Source organism: Pyrgilauda ruficollis, unplaced genomic scaffold (genome assembly GCF_017590135.1).
Source record: "Pyrgilauda ruficollis isolate IOZ18807 unplaced genomic scaffold, ASM1759013v1 scaffold2, whole genome shotgun sequence".
In the NCBI taxonomy this organism is placed as follows: domain Eukaryota; kingdom Metazoa; phylum Chordata; class Aves; order Passeriformes; family Passeridae; genus Pyrgilauda; species Pyrgilauda ruficollis.
The window spans coordinates 8,302,101-8,328,810 of record NW_024519206.1 but is presented as its reverse complement, the minus strand read 5'-3'; the positions used below and the strand labels follow the sequence as shown (position 1 = coordinate 8,328,810).

Genomic DNA, 26,710 nt, shown 5'->3' with positions numbered 1-26,710 from the left:
AAGAGAACAAATTCCAAAAATACCAAAATCAGTCACTTGATATTTATAAATCTCAAGGCATATGGGAATAATTTTTCATGAAAGGTTTCTATTAAAATAATTACCTTCCCATTGAATTTTGTCTCACTCAGCATCATAAACTGGGTAACACCACAGTATAAATTTCAAACAGTTGTTCCAGTAAAGAATAATTACGTGTGAAAATTTCCTATCTTGCCTAACTCAACTTTGGAAATTATATTCCTGTTGTGCTTGGCCTGACATCCTGGCTATGTAAGCTGACAGAAAATACAGTTTCAAAGTAATTCAACCTCAAGTACCTAACTGAGAGTTTTATTACAAAAAAATTTTAAGACCCTAAATATGAACACTGATGTTCCCTGAAATTAGGCAAAACCTCTGAAAAAAACAGAAGAAAAAATAAACTTACTTGTTGGAATCCCAAGTAGTCTTGAATAGTAGAGGAGACATAAAAAACCAGAGCATCTGCTGTAACAACTAACACAAATCCATTTAATGCCTGGGGAAGAAACACAGCAATCTGTCAGCTTCAGAGATAAAATTCCAGATAATTATTGTGTCTCTAGGTCTACCTATACTGTAGTCCCCCAATAAAATGTGAAGCATGTAAAAGCACATCATTATCTGACAGCACAAACAGGATTCCTCATTGCATCTCTCTACAGTGTAAGTGTTAAAATGAAGAAAATTTGATCTAATGAAAAAAACCCAAACTTCATTTTAAAATTCAGTGGAGAAGCCAATCCGTGTTGATGACTTTTCAATACCCTTGTTTGTACAAGACAAGGGACATATATGAAGAACTACAAGTTTATCTAATATCAAGCACAGTTCACAATGTTTGTGTGGCTCAGCCTTGGACAGCCCCAGCTGCCCACAGCACAAACGAGAGCCACATCACAAACCCAGTCCCAAAATCCATTCCATTCATAGTGCAGAAAGGCCACTGTGCAGGAAATCAAGCTATCAAGATCCCCTCTATAGTCCAAGAAAACATTTTATAGTTTACTTAAAATAGAAAACCTCTGCAAAAGCAGACTGTTGCAAGTAAACAATGTTTTTGAAGAGATTTCCCCCTCCGAGGAGCAGCAGACCAGGCGGCTCCACACTCAAAGTCACGCAAAGGGCATTTATCTGAACTCCCAATCAATACGGTCCATGGCAATTGTTGTGATAGCAAACAGTACATTTGTGACTTGGCAGCTCATCTGAAAGGTGCCGATTTACTTCTGTGGATTTTAGTCAAGATTTAACAAAAGGCAGTCTCTAGGGGCTGGATTGAGTATATTGTGCCACTTAATTTCCTCAGCTGCATTCAAAGGCAAATTTGGCCAGCATATTCAAAACAACTTTTTTTTTTAAAACTCTTTATTTATGCAGAATTATTGTACATAGAAAATGTAAAGTAAGTGAAGGATATTCTATATATTACTGCAACAAAGTAGTAATATGTAAATGAAATATCTGATTAAATGTCTGGTCTTTAAATGCTGTGAACCGCTCCAATTTAATGTGTAGATATTATTTAATCTACTCTCATAAACAACTGTTAGCTCTATAAAAACTCCTTGTAAGTTTAGTAAATTTTACGTGAATAAAGAATGAGATATAAAATCAATAATAATCTGAAATTAAATAGCATAGCCAATCCAAGAAATCTCGAGTGGTTACACAGAATCCTTGGTTTTGATGAAGCTCACAGTGATCTCACAGGAGCAGAATGCCGCAGCAGCAGGTGCTCGTGTCCTCTGCTGACCTGTTCTGCAGGGCATCTCACCTCAGCTGGTTGACACAAAACATCTGCAAGCTGCACGGCATCTAGCTTCGTCTCAAATGTTAAAATTGGTTATTCTGGTCCATTTCATACAGAGCTACCTACACTTTCTGTACCTGGAATTCGAACACATTTTGCACTGGCCCTGGTACACAGTTCATCTCGAACCAGGAATGTTACTGGATAGCCATATGCATGATCTAAGCCAAAAATTCTGTAAAATGCATATATCTGGATAGACCAATAAGTGGGAGATGAGTTCTGATGGAGGTTTTTGCAAAATGCAATACAAAAATAATTATCTGAAAACACATAATGAAATTTCTCAGTGAGTTTATTATTCTGGAGAACTGAAGATGATATTTGTGCCTCTAAAAATACTCTCAGTGCTCCTAATAAAGAGGTAATCACAAAAGTGTTAATTGCTGTTGAGAATTAAGTTTTAAAAATTTCTTAAAGGTCATCATTTTTCTTGCACTTTTTATAGTAAATTTGCTTGGGCTGTAATGGATTTCGTATTTAAAATAAGAATTTGAAATAATTTAAATAATTCTAAAGGAAATATAGCTTGCTTTTAAGAAAGACACATTTATGTATTTGATCTCTGCTTCCACAATATATTGAATTGGTAAGACAGTTTCTATGTTGGAAATTAAATACAATTTTCTGTTTGTTAAGAAGCAAGCAAGAACAACTGATGAACAAATAAAAGCAAATGTAAACAATAGGGTGTTTATTCATATCACCTTGGAAAGACAAAAGAAAAGTAGGGAGATAATAAAAGGAAAACATTCATCATCAGTTATAATTTCTTCACCTGTGTAACACAAAACACTTCTGAGCATAAGTAGAAGGGAAGGACTTTACCAATATTTACAACTTACTGCTTCCCACTATCTTCTGGAAAATTCCCAATCTCATCACACTCATGACTTGTTACATAACCTAAGAAAACTCTATCTACATTTTCATTCTCATAAATTTTTTCACATATATAAAATATTTACAAAAGAAATTAATTTAAGAAGTTTGGTTAATTTACTTCCCAAGAGGGGCAGAATTTTCAGTAATAACTATATCACCCTCTTCATTTTCATACTGGAAAAGAGTTCCCTCATATAACTTCCAGTCAGAAGTCATAAACCCCATCCCCTATATTTCAGATTAAATAGATGCCTCCAATATAAACCATATATTTCATCTTTTTAGGTTCTTTTCTGTTCAAAAGAAAGATGTTCACTGGCAGTAACTCCACAACAGTTCTTTTTCAAACTTTATTAAGGTTAGAAAATGAGATAAATGTCCTAGTTTTTTTAGTTGGTTAGAAAACAATTTTCAATTAGCATCAATTTAAAATAATTGTTTTGTGGGATTCTTAGAACCTGTTTTCATTTCTAGTCTTTGAAAACTGAAATTCATTTTGTTTGAAGCAAGCAATTGGTTCTGACTGAATGATTTGCTACTTTTGATAGATACATCAGTGTGGAACCTGTGTAGAAGACAGACTAACAACATATTTCAAATGGAACCGCAGGTCTCTATAAAATCCATTCTGTGAAACTAGATAGAAAATAGTAATATGTATATTTGTAATTTCTCGAGTTAAATCTGGACTTGGTAGCATATAATTATCCATATGCTTTGACACTCTAGGACATTAAAACAGGCTAGCCAATTTTAAAAAAACCCTACACTTTTAAAATTAATATTTTCCATTAGTTCATATAAAAGTTATTCAAAGTATTTTAAAATTTGTCCTGAATCTACATTATGTATGCTGAGTTCTTTCAAACCACTGAGAAAGCAAGATATTTCAGCAAGCCCAAGGTCTTTGAAGTTAAAAATTGTTTCTTTCAGACAATTAGTCACCAAATTTACAGTAAATCAGTAACTTATCTGCCCCTTAGAAAAACTGTTCCTTTATATTAATATCTTTATTAAGAACAGATGCAAAGAGATGGGAACCTCCACCCCCAGTAAATTACTTAGAAACACTGAGGAGGAGCCCATATTCTAACATCCACTCTAAAGTCCCTACTACCAAAAAAAAAAAAAAAAATGCAAGATAAGATTACCCTAAAGAAAATGAGGAAAGAATTTCACAATTTTTCCATCTTATCACTGAGCATCTAGTATGGTAAATACAGGTGTTTGGTTTTTAAAAAATTAAATCCTTGTAAAATGCCTATTGGAAAACATACCTGCAATAGGAGTTCTCCTTCCAGGATCTGCATCCCTTCTCCACAATTTCCTGTTCTAGAGGTTTCCTGAATGCCATTTCTTTCTGGTCTGGTAGAGCTAGATGATTTTAATGCAACTAGAACAAAGAAAAGAAAAAATTTTGAGCAATCTTTGAAAGGCTCAATAGAAATGTAGGTAATGATCTGCCATTTTGTGTAAGAAAAAAATGGATTTAAGTATATGCATTTTTATATATTATAAATACAATCTAATGAAACATTTTTGTTTCTATGTCAAACTTTTTCCTTACCTTAAGAGCGAACCCTCCAATTTTGTCATCTTTCTCTTTTCTATATATAATACTTTCGCAACAAAGTCGTTATGATTGCAATCAACCCAAGTCTCATTATTTTATACCTTATTTCCCTCTTCTCCTTCCCTTTACTATAAGACTCACTTCTAGACTGTCCCTCTTTTGACAAATAAAGGACATTTTTGTTTTCATATGCCATCCTCCTATGACGGTAGCAACTCTGTGTTAAGGTAGGAAAACACTGGCACTTATTCTTATCCCACCTAATTTGAGACCTCAAACTATGGTTCATCAGACAGGTGAAGTTCTAGACCTAAAGCTTCCTTCAGGGAAAGGAGGGAAAGAAACATGAACCCCAAATGCATGCTACATAGTAAAAAATCCAAACAAAACAAAGAAAACTATTTCAAACAAAAGGATGTGGGTATTTTCTGTCATAGTTAAATTTTAACCTTTTAAACAACCAGGCACTCTTTCCAACTTCAGATAAAATACTATAACAATGAATCATCATTATTCACATCACAAATATATCCAATTGAAAGCAAAATCTACCCAATGACTAAGAAATGAAGAATCAGATCATATTGCTGTGAAGTTCCTAAAAGACATTCCCATCTCTACATCCTTCTAATAAAGAGGATGCTGTCAAATAAAACTACATATTCAAAGATCATCCATAACTCAGACTTTACCTACTTTTCACTGCTCAAAAAAAAGGGGGGAAAGAAAGAAATCTTCAAATCTGAAATTAGTCTGAGTAGGTCTGTAGTGCCTAAACAGCTTAAAATTACTTGAGCAATTGTACCTTAAACCTTTACCATAAAATTAAAGGCCACCACCTCTCAGCCCCAAAATTTCTATGATTCAAAGCAAAGGGAAATTTGTAATACAATAATACCTATAAAAACAACTGTAAAATACAAGTTTCTCATAATGATGGGATATTAAGCCTAAATTTCAAATGTTTTTTGAATCTGCAGAAAATCTTCATTTTCCCACTGTTCATAACTTTATTCAAGAATCCGGAAGAATTTCTGTTCGCTCACTTTTAAATTACATTAAATTATATTTTACACTATATATATTAACTGAAAGATATATGATACCTTTCCCATTTTTTTAAGCTATCACGGTAGCTAAGAACTTTCAAGCCAGACAGTTTTCATTAAAATATACCTCAAAGGCACCACAGAGGAAAAATGTGTTCTAAAGAGACATTAACTGATTAATCAGATCAGAATGTATCTAAAGGTTTGCTTTGAAATTAAAACCCTAATGTTGTTCTTCTTCTTTTGACTATCCTACAAGGTAGTCAAAATGTCCTGCAACAGGCCACACAGAGGCACAGTCACAGCAAATTCATGTGAATACACTACATAGCCAATTTTTTTTTCTAGCACTATTTCAAAAGGATATATAGAATATTCACTAAACATCCCTGAAGCCAACAGCAGTAGGAGAAAATGTTTTAAAATGTATGTTGTATGATTATTGAAAAAGTTCATATTCAGCTGTGAAAGCTGCAAGTAAAGATGCTTAACCACCTCTGCCATTCTGCAAAATACTTTATGTCATTGAATACAAATGGGTTTTTTCTTTTATAATGCCTGATAGGATGAAATACTGTCTGAGAGATAAAATCTATCAGGGCTCCTGAGCTCAAATGTAGCTGATGCATTGATGGCTATATTCCTCCTAACTTTCAATGTGCACAAGAGGTAAGTGGGAAGTTAAACATTTTCCTGAATTGGAATTTACACCTTTTGCAAAAATCAGAATGTGGATGGAATCAAGCTGTTTACAGCTAAGGCACATGGAAGGTTGCCAACAATCAGGATTAGTAAAAATGGAAGTACGGTGGAAATCAGAGCTGTATATCCATAATTTGGTATAAAACTCCTGAAAAAAAATAAACAAACACAAATTTACCTTGTTCTGACAGATAAATCACAGGCCTGCCAGTGCCTGCTACAAGGAACCCAAGTCCCTGGCACTGAACACCCCCAGATACCAGGATGCACACTTGTAATGTGTGCTTCTACACTGTCAAATTGAAGGCTCCCCAAACAAGGAACCTTATAGCAGGGGACGACCACCTTGCTAAGCAGCAGTTCTGAACAGACTCAGCCACACAATCAGGTGGCCTCAGAAATACCAGCTAGAGATATAATAATAGGTAATGGAAAGGAGAACTAAATCTTACAAAGCATAACTCATCCAAAACATCACCTAGCTTAAAATCAGCCATGTCTGCTCTGCTAGTTCTCATAGTCTATCTTATTCATGTCATCAGACAAAATAATCTCAGTAGTTCATTACTTTGTAATCTTTGAATCTCTGAATTAAACAGAATTCATTGTGGGCTATCCTTGCTTAATTTTCCTACACAGGAAATTAAAACATGAATACTCCCACAGAGGAAAGAGGAAAAATCTGTACACATACCCTAGATTGTATTCACTATCAAATTATTTCTCAGAATTTACCATTAATAATTTTAAAGCATCAAAAACACAGCAAATTTGCTTATACTTGTAAAAAAACCCAAAACCAAATGAGCAAACAAACAAAAAATCCAAAACCAAAAAATATCAATTACACAATTTGAGCAGGAGGGTTGGACTGTAAGCACCTGCTTTCCAAGTAGGTTAATGATTGTCATTTAATCCTATGTCCAGCAATAAGTATCATTTCCATTGCCTAGACTTCCCTGATTTGAAGTACAAGTTGAATCTCAAAGACAACTAGATAGTGACATTTAATATATTTTTCTAGACATATATATATATATTCTGATACATTTGTTTTATGATTGTGAAATGCTTTAGCACCCAAGCCAGCAAATGTAAAAGACAGTTGCTTTTACATGACATCTACAAATATAAATTAAATAACAATGGTTACATCAGTATTGACCACCTTCGTATCTCTGACTTTAACTCTTACATTCAGATGATAATAGACTTACATGGAGATGCAGTGTACTTTATCAGACTAATAGTATGGAGTGGGGGGAAAAATGTTTGACATACAACTATTTACTCAGGTCTGAAACAGAATTCTAGCAATTGAATTCTAACTACTGCCAAAAGCCATCTTTCATTTTAAAACCATATAAGTATTCATTGAAAAATTATTTACCTAAGGTATTAGGTGATCTTCCTTCTTTCCAAGGACCAACAGTCAGTATAAGAAACTGCATGAGTTATAAGCAGCTTGCTGAATCAAATAATAATTCATGACAGATTAATTTCATTAATTATCTGCTGAGATATTAAAAAAGTAATCTAAGGAAAATTATTTTAAAAATAAGTCTGTCCACCATCTCATTTAATCGCTATGCTGTCCTTCAAGAGAGACTCTAGTCCAAGATGAAAAATGTCTTTTTCACCTTCAAACACCTGATCTCTAGGGTTTAGACTTGGTAGGTATGCTCCCCTCAAACTCCAACCCACAACCAGCAGATTCCTCTTCCTTCCAGGCTGTTACTCCTGTTCTCAATAAGAACCTTTGCCTTGACTTCCTCACTTGACAGGCTGCTGCTCTGAAGTCCCAGCTCCACTATGTCACCTCCTTCAGCTTCCAAAATCAATGACCAGGCAGCCATCTGTAGCTACCAGAGCACCTTCAACAGGAATCCTGTAAATTATTCCATACTCTCTTACCAGAAGTTACAACAGCAGAGAATTACAAAATTGTCACAGAGCAGGTGCAAATAGACTCCAACTGATGTACTTGAAAGAGCCCTACCTGTACTAATTGTTGCAAAGTTAATACAGTAAGTGGAGATGCAGAGAATTCATTATAAGGCATATATGTTAGCAATTATCTAATTAGTATTAAGTTTCTGATAAGCATTCATGTAGAATCCTGATTTAACATGTACATACTTGAACTGTTGAATTTACCATTACTTTAAGAATACAATATAAAGAGTTAAATTACTTAAAGACAAAGGATTCAAAAAGTGTTCCACTTCCCCTGTTCATGAAATGAGTGACAACCTACAGCACTTATACAAAAAAGAAATATCAATAACAACAAAATCTAATAAAAATACCTTTAACCTCAATGTGACTAATATACTATGTGATAATCAGTTGTCTGACCACAGAACAACATAGTAGCATCCTTTCAACATAGTGGGTAAGAGGACACTGTCAATACTCAACTTGACCAAACCAAGTTTATTATACTGTTTTCCTCAAATCTAGAAACTACTAAATTGGGAAAAAAGTACTTTTTTTTTCCCCCTCAAGTTATCAGAAAGAACAAAGTAAATGAGAAAAATAAATAAAATTTCTTTTTTTCTGTTTTGAGTGAATAAAGAAGCTTTTCTGACATAAATGCACATTTGCTGGTGCTCAGCTGTGAAGTCTGCAGAGATTTTTCTCCACTGAAACCTGAGCATTCACACACCAAATGTCTCTTATTTGGTTATCAAAAGAGTGAAAAAATGTATGATTAAGCTTTCCATCTCAAAATTCATCTAATCCAGCCATGTGTTATTAGAGTGCTGAATAAAACCATTTCAGCAAATGCTGGCTGGAAAGCTCTATGAAAACCATACCAAAGTACAATGTGTTTAGAACCTTTTCCTACCTTTTCTTCCCTAAAGAAAAAGCATAGCAAATTGTTTTGGAGGATTCTGGGTAGCTCACTAAGGAGAAAAAGTATCAAGATGCCAAACGTTAAACAGACCTTTTAAAATTATATTGAGATTCAACAAGTTTCTTTTTAATCAGATTTGAGATATTTTTTACTTTTAGGTGAATGATCTGTTCAAGGCTAAAATTGTATTGAAGCAACACTTGTCTAATATTGCAAGTATATCACTAGCACATCAGCCATGCAGTCCTGGAATTTAATCTTAAAGGGCTTCCCAGAACTGCTTTAAATCAAATTTTGGCACGGTTTCCAAAATCCGGCCAAACAGGTCAAAGTTTGCAGTCAAAGCCAATCGAGACCGTTTCATAACCTTTTCAGCAGATTTATAAATTCTCCGTGTCTGTTCTAGATTACTGTACAAAAACAACAGTTCTCTTGAGGGGGGTGGTCTTGCTCCAGCAACAAATGCTAAGCTTCAACACGAAGGTCACCAACAAGGAGGGCACTACTGAGAAAACAGTAGTTTAATATTAAACTCTTGCCTAAATCATTAACATAAGCTAAACTGTTTATACTGGTGAAAGATCCATTTTAAGTGGTAGAAAGTATTGTATATACACACCCATGTATCTACATGCAACCTTATCTATTTCCATTACTTAAGATTATATAAAACATTTTGCACCTGCCGTCTCTAACACTGTCAAGGCAAAAATGTTTATGAAAGTTAAGTAACATAAAGAAAAATGCAACTGATTATTTTTTAGGAAGATAAAAGATGCATTGACTGCATATTTTGTAAATAGCTGCACTTTTAGACAGCAAAAACTGGACATTCTAGTAATAAAACTTGTGAAGGATTGCTCTGTATTCAGAGATTCAAGAGAAAATAAATAAAATTCAGAATTATCATAACCAGTTCTAAAGTCATAGTTATGTTACATGAGGCAAGATTGACTTCTATGTAGGCTGCATTTACAGGCAAAACACATTACATATGGGGAGAAAAATTCACTGTGTTTTGCATCCTTAAATTTTCCATTTCCTACTTTTTCATTTATGATACTGAATAATTGTCAAGATAGATTTACAGTGGGTGTTCTTCCTTACATGTCTGAAAATGAAATAATCAAAGAGCATTCTTCCTGGTAAATGTATTATAAATTACAGCTTCTAAATTACAGTAAACTGTGGATGGATGGAGCTATGTATAACAACATGTATTCTCCATTACTACTGAAACTCCAAAATGTAATAAATACATTAATAAATATGTAAAAAAATACATCATTTTTCTGATGTGCAGAGCAACATCAGAAGATTTCAAAGCAATATCAGAATAAAACACGTGGCAAAAGTAGTCATGGAAGTTGAATAACCGAATTTTGTAAATATAAGCAAAATGAGGATTAATTTGTACATTTGGTAGTGACTAGTAACAAAGGAAACATTTGTTCCCCCTTAAGCATCAATGAACACACCTAATTATGACAGTACTGGAACTGCTTTCAAACAATATATTTTGAAGCAGAAAAATTACCAATAAAACATACCCAGGAGCTGCCTTTACTTTCCAGAAAAAAGCACAATATTTTTTAAAAACTAGTTACAACCAACCTTCAGCCTCAGAAGACATGGTACATTGATTCATAAGCATATTTTCAGCTAATGTGGAAACATATAAATATGTCTATATATTTAGGAAAAGCTACTGAAAGAACCAATAAGCCACAGAAGAGAGGTATTCTTGATTTGGCCTCAAAGATATTATTCATGGTTCAAGAGAGAGAAAATGCCATGAAGCAGCTATCACAAGAGGATAAATCATACTACCATGAATACTTTCAAAGAAATGTTAGTTGGTTATGGTTGGTGAAAGAAGAAAAAAAGAGACTCAGGGAAAGCAAAACTTTTTTCAGAGTAAGTTTTAACTGAAAAATTATTTGCGCTACATAAAAAAGGAGAACAGAATGTGGGTAAGTGGTCAGGTTCTGGGCTTTTGAGAGTGAATAACTTAACTGCTGTACAGATACAGATTGCTTAATGTTGTTACAAATCTCTAGAAATCAAATATTTCCAGGTGTGCAGGGTTTGTGACTGCAACCAGAGCCCAGCAGTGCCACAGACCTGCAATGAATGCACTACAAGCTCTGTGCATGTGCACCCCTCCATTTCCAGTCTTCCAGTACTTTCTTTCTAGCCCAAATTCAAACTAAATAAATGCATACTCATCAGCAATACAATCAGACACGGCAGAGAGCACAAGTCTACCCATCTGTTCAAGTATAAAACAAATTTTATTTAAGGGAGGAAGAAATACAGGACTTGCCCAAAAATGCTTAGGCTAAGAACATGAAAAGGAAATTTTCATCTCCAAAGCAGATGATTCCAAAGGTTAAAAGTGCCTTAATACAAAATTTTTCAATAGCAGTTGTTGGGAACCTATAGTGGCTGCCACCAAAGCACCCACTACAATACAGCCATATATATTTCTTAGACTATGGGGAAATATTTATACTTTTAGCATAATCAAGACAAAAAAATTTCAATATTAAGGTTCTGTTAAGAATCCTACTCGAACATTTCAGAGACCATGGATAAAAACAGACTTACAAACCAAAAATAAACCAGTAAATATTCTGTCAGCATTGGACTGAAATTACTCAAGGTACAGCTCCAGAACTTCCCAAGGGCCCTGCTGTACTTACACTTCAGACATGTCTTCATACATATTTTACACTCAACAAGAGAAAAGTGCAGAAGTGGTACACATTACTTGAATTGCTGCAGGAGTCTAAAATAGTCTCTTCATTGCAATCAATATATATAAAAAATATACATGAGGAATAAAAGCAACACACAACATTTCTCTCAGTACCAAGTATCATGATTTTTGAACATATGATATTTCAGACTGACCTAACAAAACCCATCTAAATTTAAAATGACCTTGTGTTTCCCCTACTATACAAGAAAGGTCCAAAGTGAAAAATACTATTTTTCATTTAACTGTGATCAAATAATGCACTTAAATAATTTAGCATGAAAGCTATTTTTGGCATAAGGAAGTCTGTTGCTTGCCCTTTCAAAATAGACATGTCTGGAGTTCAGATCAGTTCTACTTGGTTTCCAGGTCTATGGCAAGGATACGTTTCCAATGCTCAGAGCTATAAATCATAAAACTGACAAAAACTTGGCAGGACTGTCACCTTTTTTCCTACCTAAACTTCAATCAAACTTCATTGGCCAAGACTCAAAGGGAGCTACAAATTTGCCAGAAATTACGTTTCTGAATCAGAAGATTATTTATAAGATAATAAATGAGTACACTCATTTGTTCTACTGGGGGAAAATAAGAAATAATCATTTCTCTAAATCTAATTTTGCTTAGTAAAATTTACCAACACTAACAACAAACAAACGCAGAAAATAACCTTTAAAAAATTTTCTAAATGCTACAGCTATTGTTGATAAACCACCATATCCTAAAAACACTGTAGCATAGTATTTTAATTCCCCTTACTTTATATTTTATACTTGAACATACTATCTGAATATGTATCTTCTAAAGAACAAGATTTTCATTTAAATTTGCATTTTTTTTTCATTTAAATAATTTTTAAACTATATCTATAGAAAAAAAATTACAAGGCCATATCAGCTACTTTTCAAAATATCTTGAAGTTACAAAAGGTGAACCAGCAAGCTGGTAACTTATCTGCTGTTTTCCAAGTTGTCTGTCTAGTAGACCACAATTTAAATCCCAAATCTCATTTATAATAAAACAAGGAGATATATTTTAATAGTTGGTTGTACTGAAATGTAATTGTTCTGCTAAATGCATGACTACATGTGCAAATTTTTAACAGGAGGAAGAAAACCATAAACTTTTTCTTTCTAGCACTTGAAACATGGGAAAGCCTGAATGAAACATCTCTAACTCTTCCTGGCATTATTTTTATACCACCAAAAAGCCTCTTAGAAGAAATGAACTCTAACCTCAGTCTCCTATGGAAAGCTGAATAGGTAACAGCAGGTAACCAGGACAGGAATTAGATCTTACCTAATGAGTTTATGATGGGCTAAATGTGTACCAACTTCCTGAGCCAGAATTTGGACAAGACGCTGGGTCTCCACTATTATTTTGGAGAAATATCCAAAACTTCATATTATATCCTAAAAGAATGATGCTTTAACTGCAACAGCCTGCAAAAGTGGCAGCTGCGTTTCTCCATGGCTTCAGTCATGGCAGCCCTTTAAGACAGCAGAAGTCTACATTCAAAAATGAGGAAGGCAATAAATAGCACAGAGTCTGTGGCCTAGGTATATTTTTCACACAGTACTGGCCACTATTATACTTTTCAAGCAAATACAGGCTTATACTACAGCATATACATGGGACAGGCTGGGTGGTAGGCAGGCAAGGAAGAAAAAGACTGAGAGACTGAAGACAATGAGGAAGTTATCAGAAATATGCTTTAAAGTAGAGAGAAGACATGGTTTTGTGGTTCTGACATCATCTTCCTGTGCACTGTGGTGGAAATCAGACAGGCACTGTACACTTTATTTCCTTAACCATGAAACCAGAACAGGAGCACTTCAGCTCCACCAGCACTGCAAGGATAAATGCAGTAAAGATTTGGAAGTTCAGATTCTCTAACTGGGAGAGATTTCAGGGCTCCCTGTGAAAATCACATTAGATTACACAAAGCTTAAAGCTTATAATTGCACAGTACTTCAATATCATCTTTCCTGACAATTTTGGTTTGCTATGTTGAACTATGAAGTCTATGAATTAAAGACCTATGAATGGTTATTCCATATAACCATTCATATATTCCATATAACCAGTCTCCATATAACAAACAAGGTAAAAATTTCAATGGCTTCCTATACAGAAAGAAGAAAAAGGGAAACAAGATCAGACTGGATTTTATCCCAGACACTTTTATTGAAGACTGTCCTTAGGAGGTTGCACAGGACAGAGGTCTGTATTTCTGACCTAGCAGAAATACAGAAATAGCAACAGCGAGCATTATATAACTTATGTTGCTAAGGGTTAGGCTGTGACGCAAAGGAAAACTATATTTTATTCATTACAACCCCAAAGAGGAGGGAAATAAAAAGGCAAGGAATGCTGCAAAGAAGAGGAACTGAAGCACACAAACTCTGGAAGAAAAGGACTTGGGTAACAGGATGCCTCTGTCATCTGCTCTTCTCCACAGAGATTCATTTCACAGAAAGCCTGTTCTAGTCTGTCCACAAGTAAACTTGATAGAAGCAGTCTGGTAAAACCACAGGCAAACCATGGTGTAAGTTTGCAAAGCGTATTCCAATAATTCTAGCCTTACAGGATTTTACATAATAAATATTTTAAATATTTAAAACATTGAACATTAAAACGCATCCTAGAGACAATATGTATTAAAAAAAACTTACTACTGGAACAACTTAACTTATTTACTCATCTTTCAGAAACAACTGCTCAATTGAGTCAGATGTGTATGAACAGTAAACCTAAAGCAAAATTATATTTTCATTAATATGTTATCAGGTATGTCTACCAGTTCTCATAGACAGAACCTTTTCTTCAATACCATAAAGTACTTTAAAATATTTTATGTTTTTAAGATTCTAAAATTAATACATAAAATTTTACTTATTGTTTTAAAAAACCACTCTAGTAAAGGTTCTATTCCCAACAATTCTAAAAACAGAAACAACACGTCCCTTTAATAGCATAAGCTTTTAGTAAACTCAAAGGTACACAAAATTTTCTTAATATTTTTAATGCTTGCATTCTACTTTTAATAAACTGCTTCAGAAATCATGACAGATACTTAAATGCTATTCATTAAACATCACCACTTAATTTTACCCACAGATACACATAAACACAGAGAGCTCCTGTCTTGATGAGATTGCCCTGGAGGGCAACCACACACACAAAGAAAGATGAGTGATACTATCATAACAAGATTTCAGTTTCTTCTTGCTTGTTCACTTTCTTCTTCAGTTTCATACTTTAGAAGAATTATGTGTCTTGTGCGGACTGGCAGAATTTTTTTAGTTGGGGAGGAGAGGGGTTGGGGGTATTGAGGGTTTGGAGGTTTTTGTTTGTTTTCTGTTTGTGCTGTGGGGAAACTTTGTTTGTTTTGAAACTGTCTAGGAATACAAAGAATGTTCTGAGAATGTGACAGCAAAAGGGACCTTTTTGGAGTTGTGATACTACCTGGCCACGGAGCTCACAGATACCCATGGTGTGTTGTTGCAGTATCTTTTATCTCTGAAGTTGACAATACTACAGCAAATTCAAAAGGGATTTCCATTTGCTTGAACATAACTTGGTTCCACAGCTTTACAGGAAACATGAGATTTTGCTAGATGCTCAGAAAGAATGGCTCCTCTCATTGACTCTTCATTTCACATGCATTCCTTTCTTGTTTGGGAATTCCATAAACTCTTATTTCTAAAGAAACTACAACGTTGGAAAGGCTATACATAAAGAATTACCATTTCCTCACAAAATGCTTTTTGAATGGTCAACTTTCACTGTACCTGAAATGCCATTAAAAAGGTAAGTTGGAAGATGCATTGTCTTTAAGGGGACAAAGCAACATTTTCAGACGGTAACTGCTGTTACACCACATCACCACAGCAAATATTTAGTTAAATCTCAATAATACTTAGGAAAAAAAAAAAAAAAAAAAAAAGAGGAAGAACTTTCTCCCTTCACTGACATTCTAGTAAGGCTTACTTTGTTTATTTTACTAGAAATCCTCTAATCGCCAATGACTATTTTATCATGTCCAGCTCGTGTCCTCCTGTGATAACACTGCCCATTAACTTCAACAACTCTTCTCCCTTTGTGGTATTACCCTACTTGGTATATTCTCAGACAGCAATCATAACCCCTAGCCTGCATTCTGCCATGCTAAACATGACAAATGCAGTCATCTCCTCTAGTATGTACTCTCTAGGGCTTCTTTGTTCCTGTGATATTTGCAAGACCCTAACTTGATTTGACAAACTGAATGACAATCTCTCAGATGTTCTGGAGAATCTCAGTTGTTTTGAACTCTTTGATAAATGGAGTAACCCTGTTCTACAGGAATGTACCCTTCAATTCTACCTCCAAGACTGCTTCAAGAGAACCTACCAAAATCTTCAGAAGGGAGAAACAAAAGACAGCTAAGTCCAGCTTAATAAAAATTCTTCCACATCACTTGTTTTAGCCCCACCAGAAAAGCTGGGACTTTGAGAAAGACTACAAGTTTACAAAAATACTTATCAGTATTTATTAACTGTAGCTACTGGAGTGAAAAACATTCTTAACATTTTAGTTTAGACAGTTATTGTCTGGCTCCCAGACTTCTGAAAACAGTCACATAACAGGAAACATTATTTTAACGTGGAAAATCGCAATAGAGATGGACATGGCTATAGGCCAGAGTACTGTACAACTCCAGAAGGCCAGATCCAGATAAAGGACCTGATACACGAAATTTGGGTTTCTATACCCAACATACTAGTTAGAAAACTCCCAATTTAAATACCATATGTACTTCAGTTTCCTAAGTTCCACCATGAAGAGCTGCCGTACCTCCCTCTGGATGGGTAAGAATGGCTTGGCACCCACCTCACCCTGACCCTAAGCATGGTGCAGAAACTGGATTTCTCCTGAATCTTCCCCCACATGGCATAAATCCAGGTTCTTCTGGCAGCTGGTAGCCACCACTGATTCTTTTACAGGTCTGAAGAAAATGGCACAGCTCTTTTTTTCAATATCAGGATATAAACCCAGGTTTTATTCACTCCTCTACTACAGGTGGTTCCCACTCCTTCCTTTTTCACTGCAGAAGAGGTTTGAAAGCTGGGGGAATAGGTCGTACTTACTCTTCCTGTTGAAAAATATCTACCATATAGAAAAGAATAAAAAAAGTTTCTCAAGCCTGAAAGATCAAATCAGAAATCATGTTCCATCTGGGACACTGACCAAAAAAAGACACAATTAGTCTTGACCCAGTCCCTACTGAAAAGGGACCACTCTGTTATGGGATGAGTGTTTCATGGGAAATGCATCATTGAGTCCAGAAAATGCCATTTTCCAAAGACTTTAGATTAAGTAAGTTAATAAAGAAAAATCAGAAGTCAAGTAAAAGAAAGTATACTCAATTAATCTTGACAGAACATTTTTTTACATTGTAAAAAGTGTTTTTTATAGGTAAGGCCACAACATCATTAAGGCTATCTGCCCACAGAGTGGACACTGCAATAGAGAATTGGCAACCTCTGATATTGGCCTCCACACAGAAAAGAGAAACAGAAACAAGCTTAAAGCCAAAGTTTGATTGCAGTTTTATTTATAATAAAAGGAATAATGTGCACATATTTTCTTGTGAACACCTGCATGATATTAAATTTGTTTTTACAGTTACACAGATTGTTCATGTTCTTACCAAGATAAATGTACTTTGCTTCAAAATTTCAGTTAGAAGTCTGTGCCTTGCCTTTATCAAGCATATTCAGATTCATATTAGAGTAAGCACAAATCAACTGATATTTTAATGGTGCCATCTGTCATATTTTTTTTGTATTCTGCTGCCAAAGCAGCGAAAGATCAAATGAAGTAAAATCTAAACATGAGGTTTCATTTACCCTGCCACAAGAAATAATTTTCAAGGTGGCAAAGACAGATCAGCTTGATAATTATGTTTTTTCTGCTAAATTGTTCCATATGCTTAGAATATTTGGGATTTAGCCAAGAAGAAAAGCAAAATCACTTCTCGTAGTTGAGTAGTTCCTCCCCAAAATACACATCAAGTTATCCTTATCCAGTTGATTCTTAGGTAAAAAGATTTACATTAACAATTTATTTCACTATTTTCATCAGGTAAAAACCCATCACACAGTTACAGATTTACAAATTTTAACAATTTAAAATGTAAGCTAAAATAGTGCAAAAATAATTTGAAACACTAGTGACAATTTCACTCAATTGACTCCATCTGCTCTACTAAGCCATCTGAATTATTAATAACAACACTTACAAATATGTTCTTTGACAACTGTCATTAAAGACAAGATATATTCTTATATAAAATAATCCAGTTGCAACTATTCACCGTATCTGTCTAATCTTTTAATAGAAACTAAGTTTTGTTTCCACATTTACTTTAGTTCTAAAATTAATCCATCAAATGAAAGATTAGCTTTGATAAACCAGGATGAGAATCTATTATTAGTTTTAATATGTTAGTGAGGGAGATGCATATAGGACAGATGAAAAGATGACACTGAACTCTTCGCCGGGTTCAGATGGTGACTGTTAGTGAGACAAACCCCACTTCCTTCCTGCATCCCAGCCCTTTGTGCAGGAGGATGCTGAACTCACCAAGAGTGTTTTAATTTCAGTTTATAAATTATGGCATATTCTGATAATAGCTTTTTTTTTTTTTTTCAAATATACTGCTGCTATGAACTGTTCTGTAGAAATAAGTCCAGACTGATTCCAGGCACAACTTCATACTAATTTCCCTGACTTTACAGTACAAAAGAAGAAAGAGCAACACAAGAATTTTTGGCAAAAGCCATACACATCCCCCTTACTGCCTTGCACATCACCATTTTTGTAACACTACTGCCGATCATAATTTAAGAATTTAAGTTTGCCATTTCATTTAATACATAACAAATTTATAAAAGGATGTAGAAGCATGTTTCCATTTCTAAGCAGTTTTCATCTCTGTTGGAGAAGAGCTTGCATACAAACACATTCTGGATATAGTTTATTAATCCTGCAGCTCAGCTTCAAAATATCTGCTTTTCAAATGAATATAAAGTACAACAATCCTCATTCTTGCAGCAAAACACAAGTAATAAAATGGCAAGAAATGCAATGGTTTGAAGGACAGAAGAGTTTGATTTAGAAAGGTGAGACAGCTCTCAAACACTTCTCCCTAGCTTGTCTTCTAACACAAGAGAAGACATGGTTCACTCTACAGCTTGGGTAGTTTTAGCAGGGAACATGTTTGCTTTTAAGTTATGACAGTTCACAGCATACAGTGCTTAGGTAAAACAAACCCAGTGATTCCTCTTCAACACAGTGGGTATTAAATCACCAGAGCTCAACATTCGCCACCACCAGCTCCAGCCAGGGCTGCCGAGCTCAACAGCTAAATAAAACAAACCTGGAGCCCAAATGAAGTTTAGCAGAACATATATGGTAACACATATAGCTGCAACCTCACCATTTTATAAGCCTCCTTTGCATACATCAAATATTTTCAAATGTGATGGCCAATTATTAAATGTCACTGAATCCAACATTACATGTAGCAAAGAGTAAAAGACTATCACTACTATTTTTTCACTGCAAGTTTTAATATTCCATAACCAGTTCTTAACTCTCTCTGACCCAAACATTCAACTAAAACAACATTCAATTAAGGTTGTGCAAGACTATTGGAAAAGTTTATGGTTTATGTTATTTTACCAGTTTAGGAAAAGTTAAATGAGTCTGTACTGTTTCAGCTCTGTGGTACATACGTATAAGTTACTCAGCAAAATAAAATAAAATTCACCCTGCTAAAAGCTTAACTGGTTTCTCAGATGTGTTTAAACTGAAAAAAACTGCAAAAGGAAATTAAAAAAGGCATATTACTGGTGATGACTATACTAATGTACAAGCAGAAGAATGTCCTGACCTGTACAAAAATAAAAAAAACAGGTGGGATAGACATGGTCAGTTTTGCACAAAGGATATACACAGATTCTGAGATTTAATTGATCTTGTTCAGTCTCACAAAAAGACAGACACAGAAGCACCAGGAATTCCTTCTTCAGGACAGCTTGGCTTTGCAGGGAAGATAAGAAGTTAATATTTCTATGAGCTTTTCTATTCTATTTCTAGTTCTAGCAACAAAAGAAGTTATTAAAAAAGTAGTAGCTAACATATAGATTTATTTTCCTGCTCTTCACAAAGGCTGTGAAAACTACTGATACTTGTCTCTCTCCTGAAACATAACTGGAATAATTTAGGGATTAATTAAAAATAAACTATGCATAATTCTGTAATGTATTTCTCATTAAAGGAACTACGGGCATTCAGTTTAGTTAGGACTGTAGTAATTTACAGTTTTTTGCTTTTATGTACCAAATGGCATTTCCATCCTTAGATCCTAGTGCCAACAAAAATCTACTGTTTCATTCCAAACATTTAGTAGTATTACACTTTGCATACATAAACATATAGCTGCCAGCCTTGCAGAATAAATTCAAGTAACAAATACGTTACATTCAGTCTGGAATCAACTCACTCTGCAAGCAAAACAGCAAAAGCTTCTGCTATAAGCCATTGAACCTGCTCATAAAATACACAAAAGAATCAGAACTGATTGCAACTTTCATTGTTGCTTGGCATAAAAATACAATAAATAATCAGCTTTTATAAAATAATTTATTAATTGTATCTCTTAGTTGCATTTATCTTATGCATGTAACTTTCTTATACAGAACCTTTAAGTGGGGTGACAATCTCTAAATTTGAGTAACATGTAATCTACTATCACATTCAGAAAGTAGACATCAACATTTATTTTCAGAGATGCAAATAGAAAAGGTGATCTTGTAGCAATGCTATATTTGAACTTACTGCATCAACTAACAATTTACCAGGCTGAAATTAATTTTTGAGTTACTAGAAATTACACAGTTATCATTTAAGTGTAAATTTCTTAAGGATATTATCAACGTCTTAGGAGGAAGAAAGTTCAGTGGCCTTAATATAATCTAAATGAAGCAGATATCCCATTAGATTAATTTTTTATTACTATTATTTCCTAGGTTTTTTTTACAAAAGAAAGTGGCATTTTGGGAAACGTGTTAGTGCTTTGGCTCTTACTGATTACTATGTTCAATATCAGAAAGAAAACAATAAAATTTCTTTTATTGAAATACAGAACTGATTCCCTAAACATCTCAGGTGCTGCCACATGAGCTACATCCTGTTAAGCATTAAGTTTCTAATTGGGGGAGATGAAATCATCCAGTGTTATATCTTGGAAAGTGGTAATCTTGACTACATACCTTCCAGAGAACTTCCCACATACCTGTAAGCCTGAAGTACATCTGTGCACATTAAATAGTATGTTTCACATTTTACAAGTTCCTTGAATGCAGAGTTCAAATTTTTGATGCAAAGAAGGTTCATAATAGCACCTACTGCGTTCTTCCATCACAGAAAGCAAACAAAGAAGAGAATTTGGTCATGACATATAAAAGTCAGTAAACATCTCTACAAAGGCAAGGATTCCCACCAGGGAGTCCTAGAAGGATCCCTGTAAGAATCACATAGCTGAGCAGACAGTACATTTGTGATCATGCCATCATGATATCACAAGTAAAAATATCTGAAAATGTCTGAGATGTTAGTGTATTCTCACTTCAGTATCTTCATAAAAAAAGTGAAAGAAATTGAAGCAATTTCTCCAAAAGTCTCTTGCATTTAATTTAACCCGTCTCTACTTTAACATTTACTTTAATACAGCCAGAGAGTGAGTTTAACTAATGCAGACAAAGAGTCTTCAGAATATTTTAAAGATACCTCAAGTATGAAAATATTTATATACACTGTAAATTCCTGTGTTTTATTTTAATCTTGAATGAAAACATGACCCACTTTATTAAAACAAGCAACTATGGGCTTGGGAGGGCATTACCAAATCCAAAGGGAGACAAATCTTTTTCCTGTATGATTTCACCCAGACAAGAGTTAAAAGCAGCACATGGCTTTGGACAGCACTGAAAGAGTCTGCACAAGTAATTTTCTAGCAGATGGGTTTAGAGCAGTAGTCTTTTCTGAACGGTTATAACCATCTAATAATGTATCATCAGGATCTGTCCCGTTCCACTTGATACTGCCTTTCCTCTCCATTCATTTATGTTCCTTAATCAGACAAATCCTCTCCAAGAGATTATAAAATAATTTACATGTGGGTTTCCTGGGAGAGAAGAGGCAAAAATGAACATGGCTATATTCTTTTCTAGGACACTTAGGAGCTTAAAATAAGGCAAAGGGTTAAAACTGAAGGACAGTCTTGGCTATTTAGGTTATTCTGACCAGCTTAGTCACTAACAGTCAGGTGCCCTCAGTTAGAGTAAGGCACAAAAGCACAGCAGATAGTTTTCTGTTTCTTAATGGAGATACTATTTGAAGTGCAAGGGTGGGAGACCTATGGACATGTCATTGTACATAGATGCAGAGGCTCACTTGAGCCATAGTATTCCAGAGAGAAGATACATTTCACAGCATTAGCCGCCCCTGAGCACTGCTACTTGACCCCATGAATGGAAATGTAAGAAAATATGTGCGCAAGAAACACATGTGCTTTGCACTACACAAACACGGACCGGCAAGGATGTTACAGGTGATGTAAAATGATGGCAAAGTAATTTGAAGCTGCAAGGCACGGAATGAAAACACTTGCTAAGGCTCCTCTCAAACGCAGCCATGGTTTCTTGATTTTGCACAAGCTTTTTGCTGCATTCTTCTGTTTTTGTCTTATTCAGATGGATTCAAACCCTGCAAGAAACAAACTTATAAGACTGAACCAGCAGTCTTGCACACAACAGGTGGAACCTAATTCTGTCATTAGTATCTCTCATGCTTTCTTCTCTTTAGCTACAAGAGGCACTCTAAGATCCATTACATTTTTTTCATTGTTAGTAATCCAATCCTTTGCCTGAATTATTTTTTCCTATATAGCTTATAACATTTATTGCAATATTCCACTGTTTCCCAGGCTTCCTTATTGCTTAGTGTAAAACGTTCTTCTTTGTTATTTTAACTTTGCTTTTAAAGTTCTCATTTGTGCACACAGCTTTTATAGCTTTCTTTCTCTTTTACGAGATGTGTGTCTTATTTCATTCTCTGATATGCATCCTAATGATTTTCTAAGTGTTCTCTATTTTCATCCAGTCATGCATGCAATTCCATGTCTTTTAAATTCTATTTTACCGGGAAAACAGATTAGGAAGAGGTCAAAAATACAACTGATCCATATCATGCATTCATGACTTTTTGAAAGTTTGCCACAACTTTTGATTTCTAACGTATCCTAAATCACTCATTTTGATGAGTAGGCAGCTCAGAACCATTTGGTGAAGGATGATCTGCTTGCACACACAGGCCCAATGTTTTTATTTGGTTTTTTTTTAACAATCAAGCTTTTTTATTGTTTTCAAAAGTTAGCCTAATTACTTGGCCTGTCCAGCAAAACCAGATTTTCTTTTTTTAAAGCCTATTCTCATTACAGCAAGCACTTTTAATTAAGCAAGCAGAAATTGTGTCTGAGAAGGAAACCACATAGCACAGCATAATACTCATAAGTCCAGACAATTAACCACCTTTTTTATGTATTTTCTCAATCCATATTCCTTTCTGTATCACTAATGCAAAAACATCAAAACAGCAACAGAAACACCCAACCTTATCTTGAACTGAAACTGCCTGGCAACCTTTTCTTCCAATAGGGTTTCAGAGAAGCAAATGTCTATTTTGCTCTTGAATTCTGAAGAGAGTTAAATATGTAAGCTGTGGTTATAAAATGTTTTCAAAATATACAAATCAGACTAAATGCAGTTGTAAATCTTGTTGAGTGTTCTGCTGAACTATTCCTAATTCAGCTCAAACATGCAAATCTCACAACGTAAGCAGTTTATCCTCAAAAAATTTCTTGATTAAGATCTCTTGACTTTTCAAGTACTAGAAATGTCATGTCTGAAAGAGCACGTTCTAGTGCTAGACCCACTAAAATGTAAAGCTAGCAAGAACAGTAGTTTAATGCCTGAGCTCTTAACGTCCTATTTTCCTCCCACCCAGACAAATGTACAAAATGTTGGCTAAATCTCACTCCTCAATTCACAGCCCTTACTGTCTATAAAATTTGCTACTAACAAACAGTAAATTTGCGTTACCAACTACAGAAAAATTATGATTAAAAATAACAGACAAAAAAATGCTTGCTGCATGCTTAGAGCAAAATGCTTTGCAAAATATTAGAGGTACAGTAATTGAACCCTTTTCCCTACAATATCACACCCATGTAGAACATGTTTCTTTTAAAAGCATTAACAGTAATTATGACATTCTTAAATTTGGCTGAAGTAGTAACATTGAAGCAATACACTTACCAGTTTTAGAAACATTTTACCGAATGAAGACAGATTTTACTAGATTTGCCTAACATATATACCATACTCTGTTTTAAAACATTCACCTAACCCTAGAACTTGAAGTTTAACCAGATGGCGTGTGGGATGACTTTCCTCAGCTTTCACAATATTACTTTCTTTTGAGCCATTCCCAAAACACACCTCAGCAAGCCCTAAACTGCTTGTTGAACTAGACTGGTGTTTCTCTTAAGACCAATAAAAGATTAAAATAAATAAAATATTATTTTATTTATCTGCAGTTAAAGAGCTGAAAAACCATTATGCACCACAGAATCACTCACAACACTGATTAAAACCAACCCAAGCTCTACTACACAGGTCAGCTGAACTCAGGTTTTTATGTTTTTAGCCTTTTTAATGTTGCTTTTTAAAGAAAGAGTTAACAGCATTATTAAGTGTGGAATGTTAAGTGTTTATGCAGTAGTGGGGGACATGTTCTCAGTTGCTACAAAGTGGTACTTAAAACCCTGTTTTCTTAAGTAGAAGGCAAAACTAACAACAAAGTTGTGTATTTTTTTTTTTCCTTAAGTGACTGATACTGAACTTATTTCTCAGCATGATAATTAATCAGTCCAGAAATACCACACTAAGTCAACATGCACCAGCCTACAAAAATGAGAGTTCAGTCACTGCATTTGGAAGACACAAGTCTTGGCTCACACAAACTGTTGCACTTCCCATAGCAGATGTTCCCAAATTGTGCTATGCATTAGGAGCCACTGCTCCTGATCTGGGTGTGACAACGAAGATGAAATAAAAAAGAACAGAAAAATAAAAATGGAGTCATAAATAGTTGCAACCACTATTGGATAAATGCTCATGCCCTTAAGGCCTAAAAGCATGTGTATGCATCTTGCTCAAAATATCCCCATCAGCCTCCCAGATTCAGAGAATGTAAAAGGAAGGCAAAATGACATTTCTGTGGGAGCTGAAAGGCAGTTTGCCATTTTTGAGAGCAAGAAGTCGTCAGAAGGTTACAGGACCTTATAAGTGTAGGATCAGGTGTAGACTATTATGTCATTGACAGAGAGGGTCAAAAGTGGCTGGGAATTTCTAAGCTTCTAATGTACCAGTGGTAGTTCTCAGTTTAAAGCAAAGCTGAGAAAAAAACAAGCCTCAAGAGTGACTGCATATGACATAGGTATAATGCAGCAGAACAGCAGTAAGTGTGCACTGCTTTTATGGTTAGCCAGTTGCACCTAGTCACCTGATAAAATTTTAGTTCAGATTTTTTAAAAAAACATACACAAGGAATAAAACTTCACTTTTACTTTTATCTTGTACTTAAAAACAGAAAAGAATCTCAGGAAGGATACAGTTGCCCAAATTTGTAATCTCTCACTTGGGCTTTGAAGCTTAACAACCACATACCAAACTGCATGCTGCTTGTGGTTTCAAGACTTAGAGGCAATGAACTCTTGTCCCCTTACTATCACAGAGGTGACAGTCACCAGCTGAATCACCAAAACCATATCCTGGCACATACACATTTCTTCTGAGCTATTTCCCATTCAGTTGCTTCTCTTGGCACATCTTCTTTGCTTCTTCAGAAAAAAAAAAGGTCAGCAAGAGGTTCATGCTGGTAAATTGTAACTTATCATCAAACCTATTAATGTGATAGTGCTTTAGCCACAAAAAGGTGGGGGGAAAGGTCTTCCTAATTTTTTTGAGGTGAGGCACAAAAAATCAAAGATTAAAGTGAATTTAATTTAATTCCTTGTGGATTGAGATCAATGGGAAGTTGAACCTAGATTAACAGTTTCCTACTTCTGAGCCTTTAGTTCCTAAAATCAGAGTTTTCTCTTCCTATTACAATTTTTCAATATGTTAGAACAAAGCAAAAGCTAATGACATATTACATATTGTTTAAACTGCCATTTGTTAGGCTTTTGGTTTGTAGAAAAGAAGACAAGTTAATAACAACTAGAAAATTACAATCTACTACCATATATTTTTATTTTTTAATAAATCACTAGTTCTGAAATGGTTAAACTCTTTGCTTAAGGAAAAAATCATATTGAAATAACTGTTCCTTTTTATACATCAGTATTAATTTTTATTATAAAGCCTAGGAATCAAAAGTGTTTTTTTAAATTTGCTTTACAGTTCCCAGTTATTTTCTTATCCATCAGTTTCATTAGGGAACTCACCTCACACAAACTTGGACCTGGTACTCAAACATTAACTCAAATTCTTTTTTTTTTTTTCCTACTGAAACAGTGTCTTAACTTTATCTTCACTGAACTGATAGCTCAACAGCAACTTCACAGGATTTTTTCCTGGGGAATTTCTCTACCGTTTTAACTGAAAAAATGAAAACTGTCAATTATATTCCATACTTGAAAGAAGACAGTTTATTCTACTAGTAAAAGGCAATGCTGAGTTTTGCAACTACTGCATTAAAAGGGTATGGAAGTGGATTTGGAAGGTTTCTTTACAAGACCAATTGTTTTTGTTTACCGTTCAATTCCAAATCTTGCTATATAAAATATTAACGAATAAGCACTTTCTAACAGAAATATCTCTTATTTAAATTGAGAGAGGAAAAGGTGCATTTCAGCAAAAGAGATGAAATT

The 26,710-nt window shown here is 34.7% G+C and overlaps 1 protein-coding gene across 1 annotated transcript in view; it reads right to left on the bottom strand.

Moving 5' to 3' along the window:
- AHR (aryl hydrocarbon receptor) overlaps nt 1–26,710 on the bottom strand; it is a 61,711-nt gene that overhangs the window by 19,419 nt on the left and 15,582 nt on the right. The window contains exons 3-4 of the mRNA XM_041466394.1: nt 3,997–4,112; nt 431–520 (exon numbers count right to left, since the gene is read on the bottom strand). Of these exons, the coding sequence (XP_041322328.1) occupies nt 431–520; nt 3,997–4,112 (206 nt within the window). The remainder of the gene's footprint in view (nt 1–430; nt 521–3,996; nt 4,113–26,710) is intronic.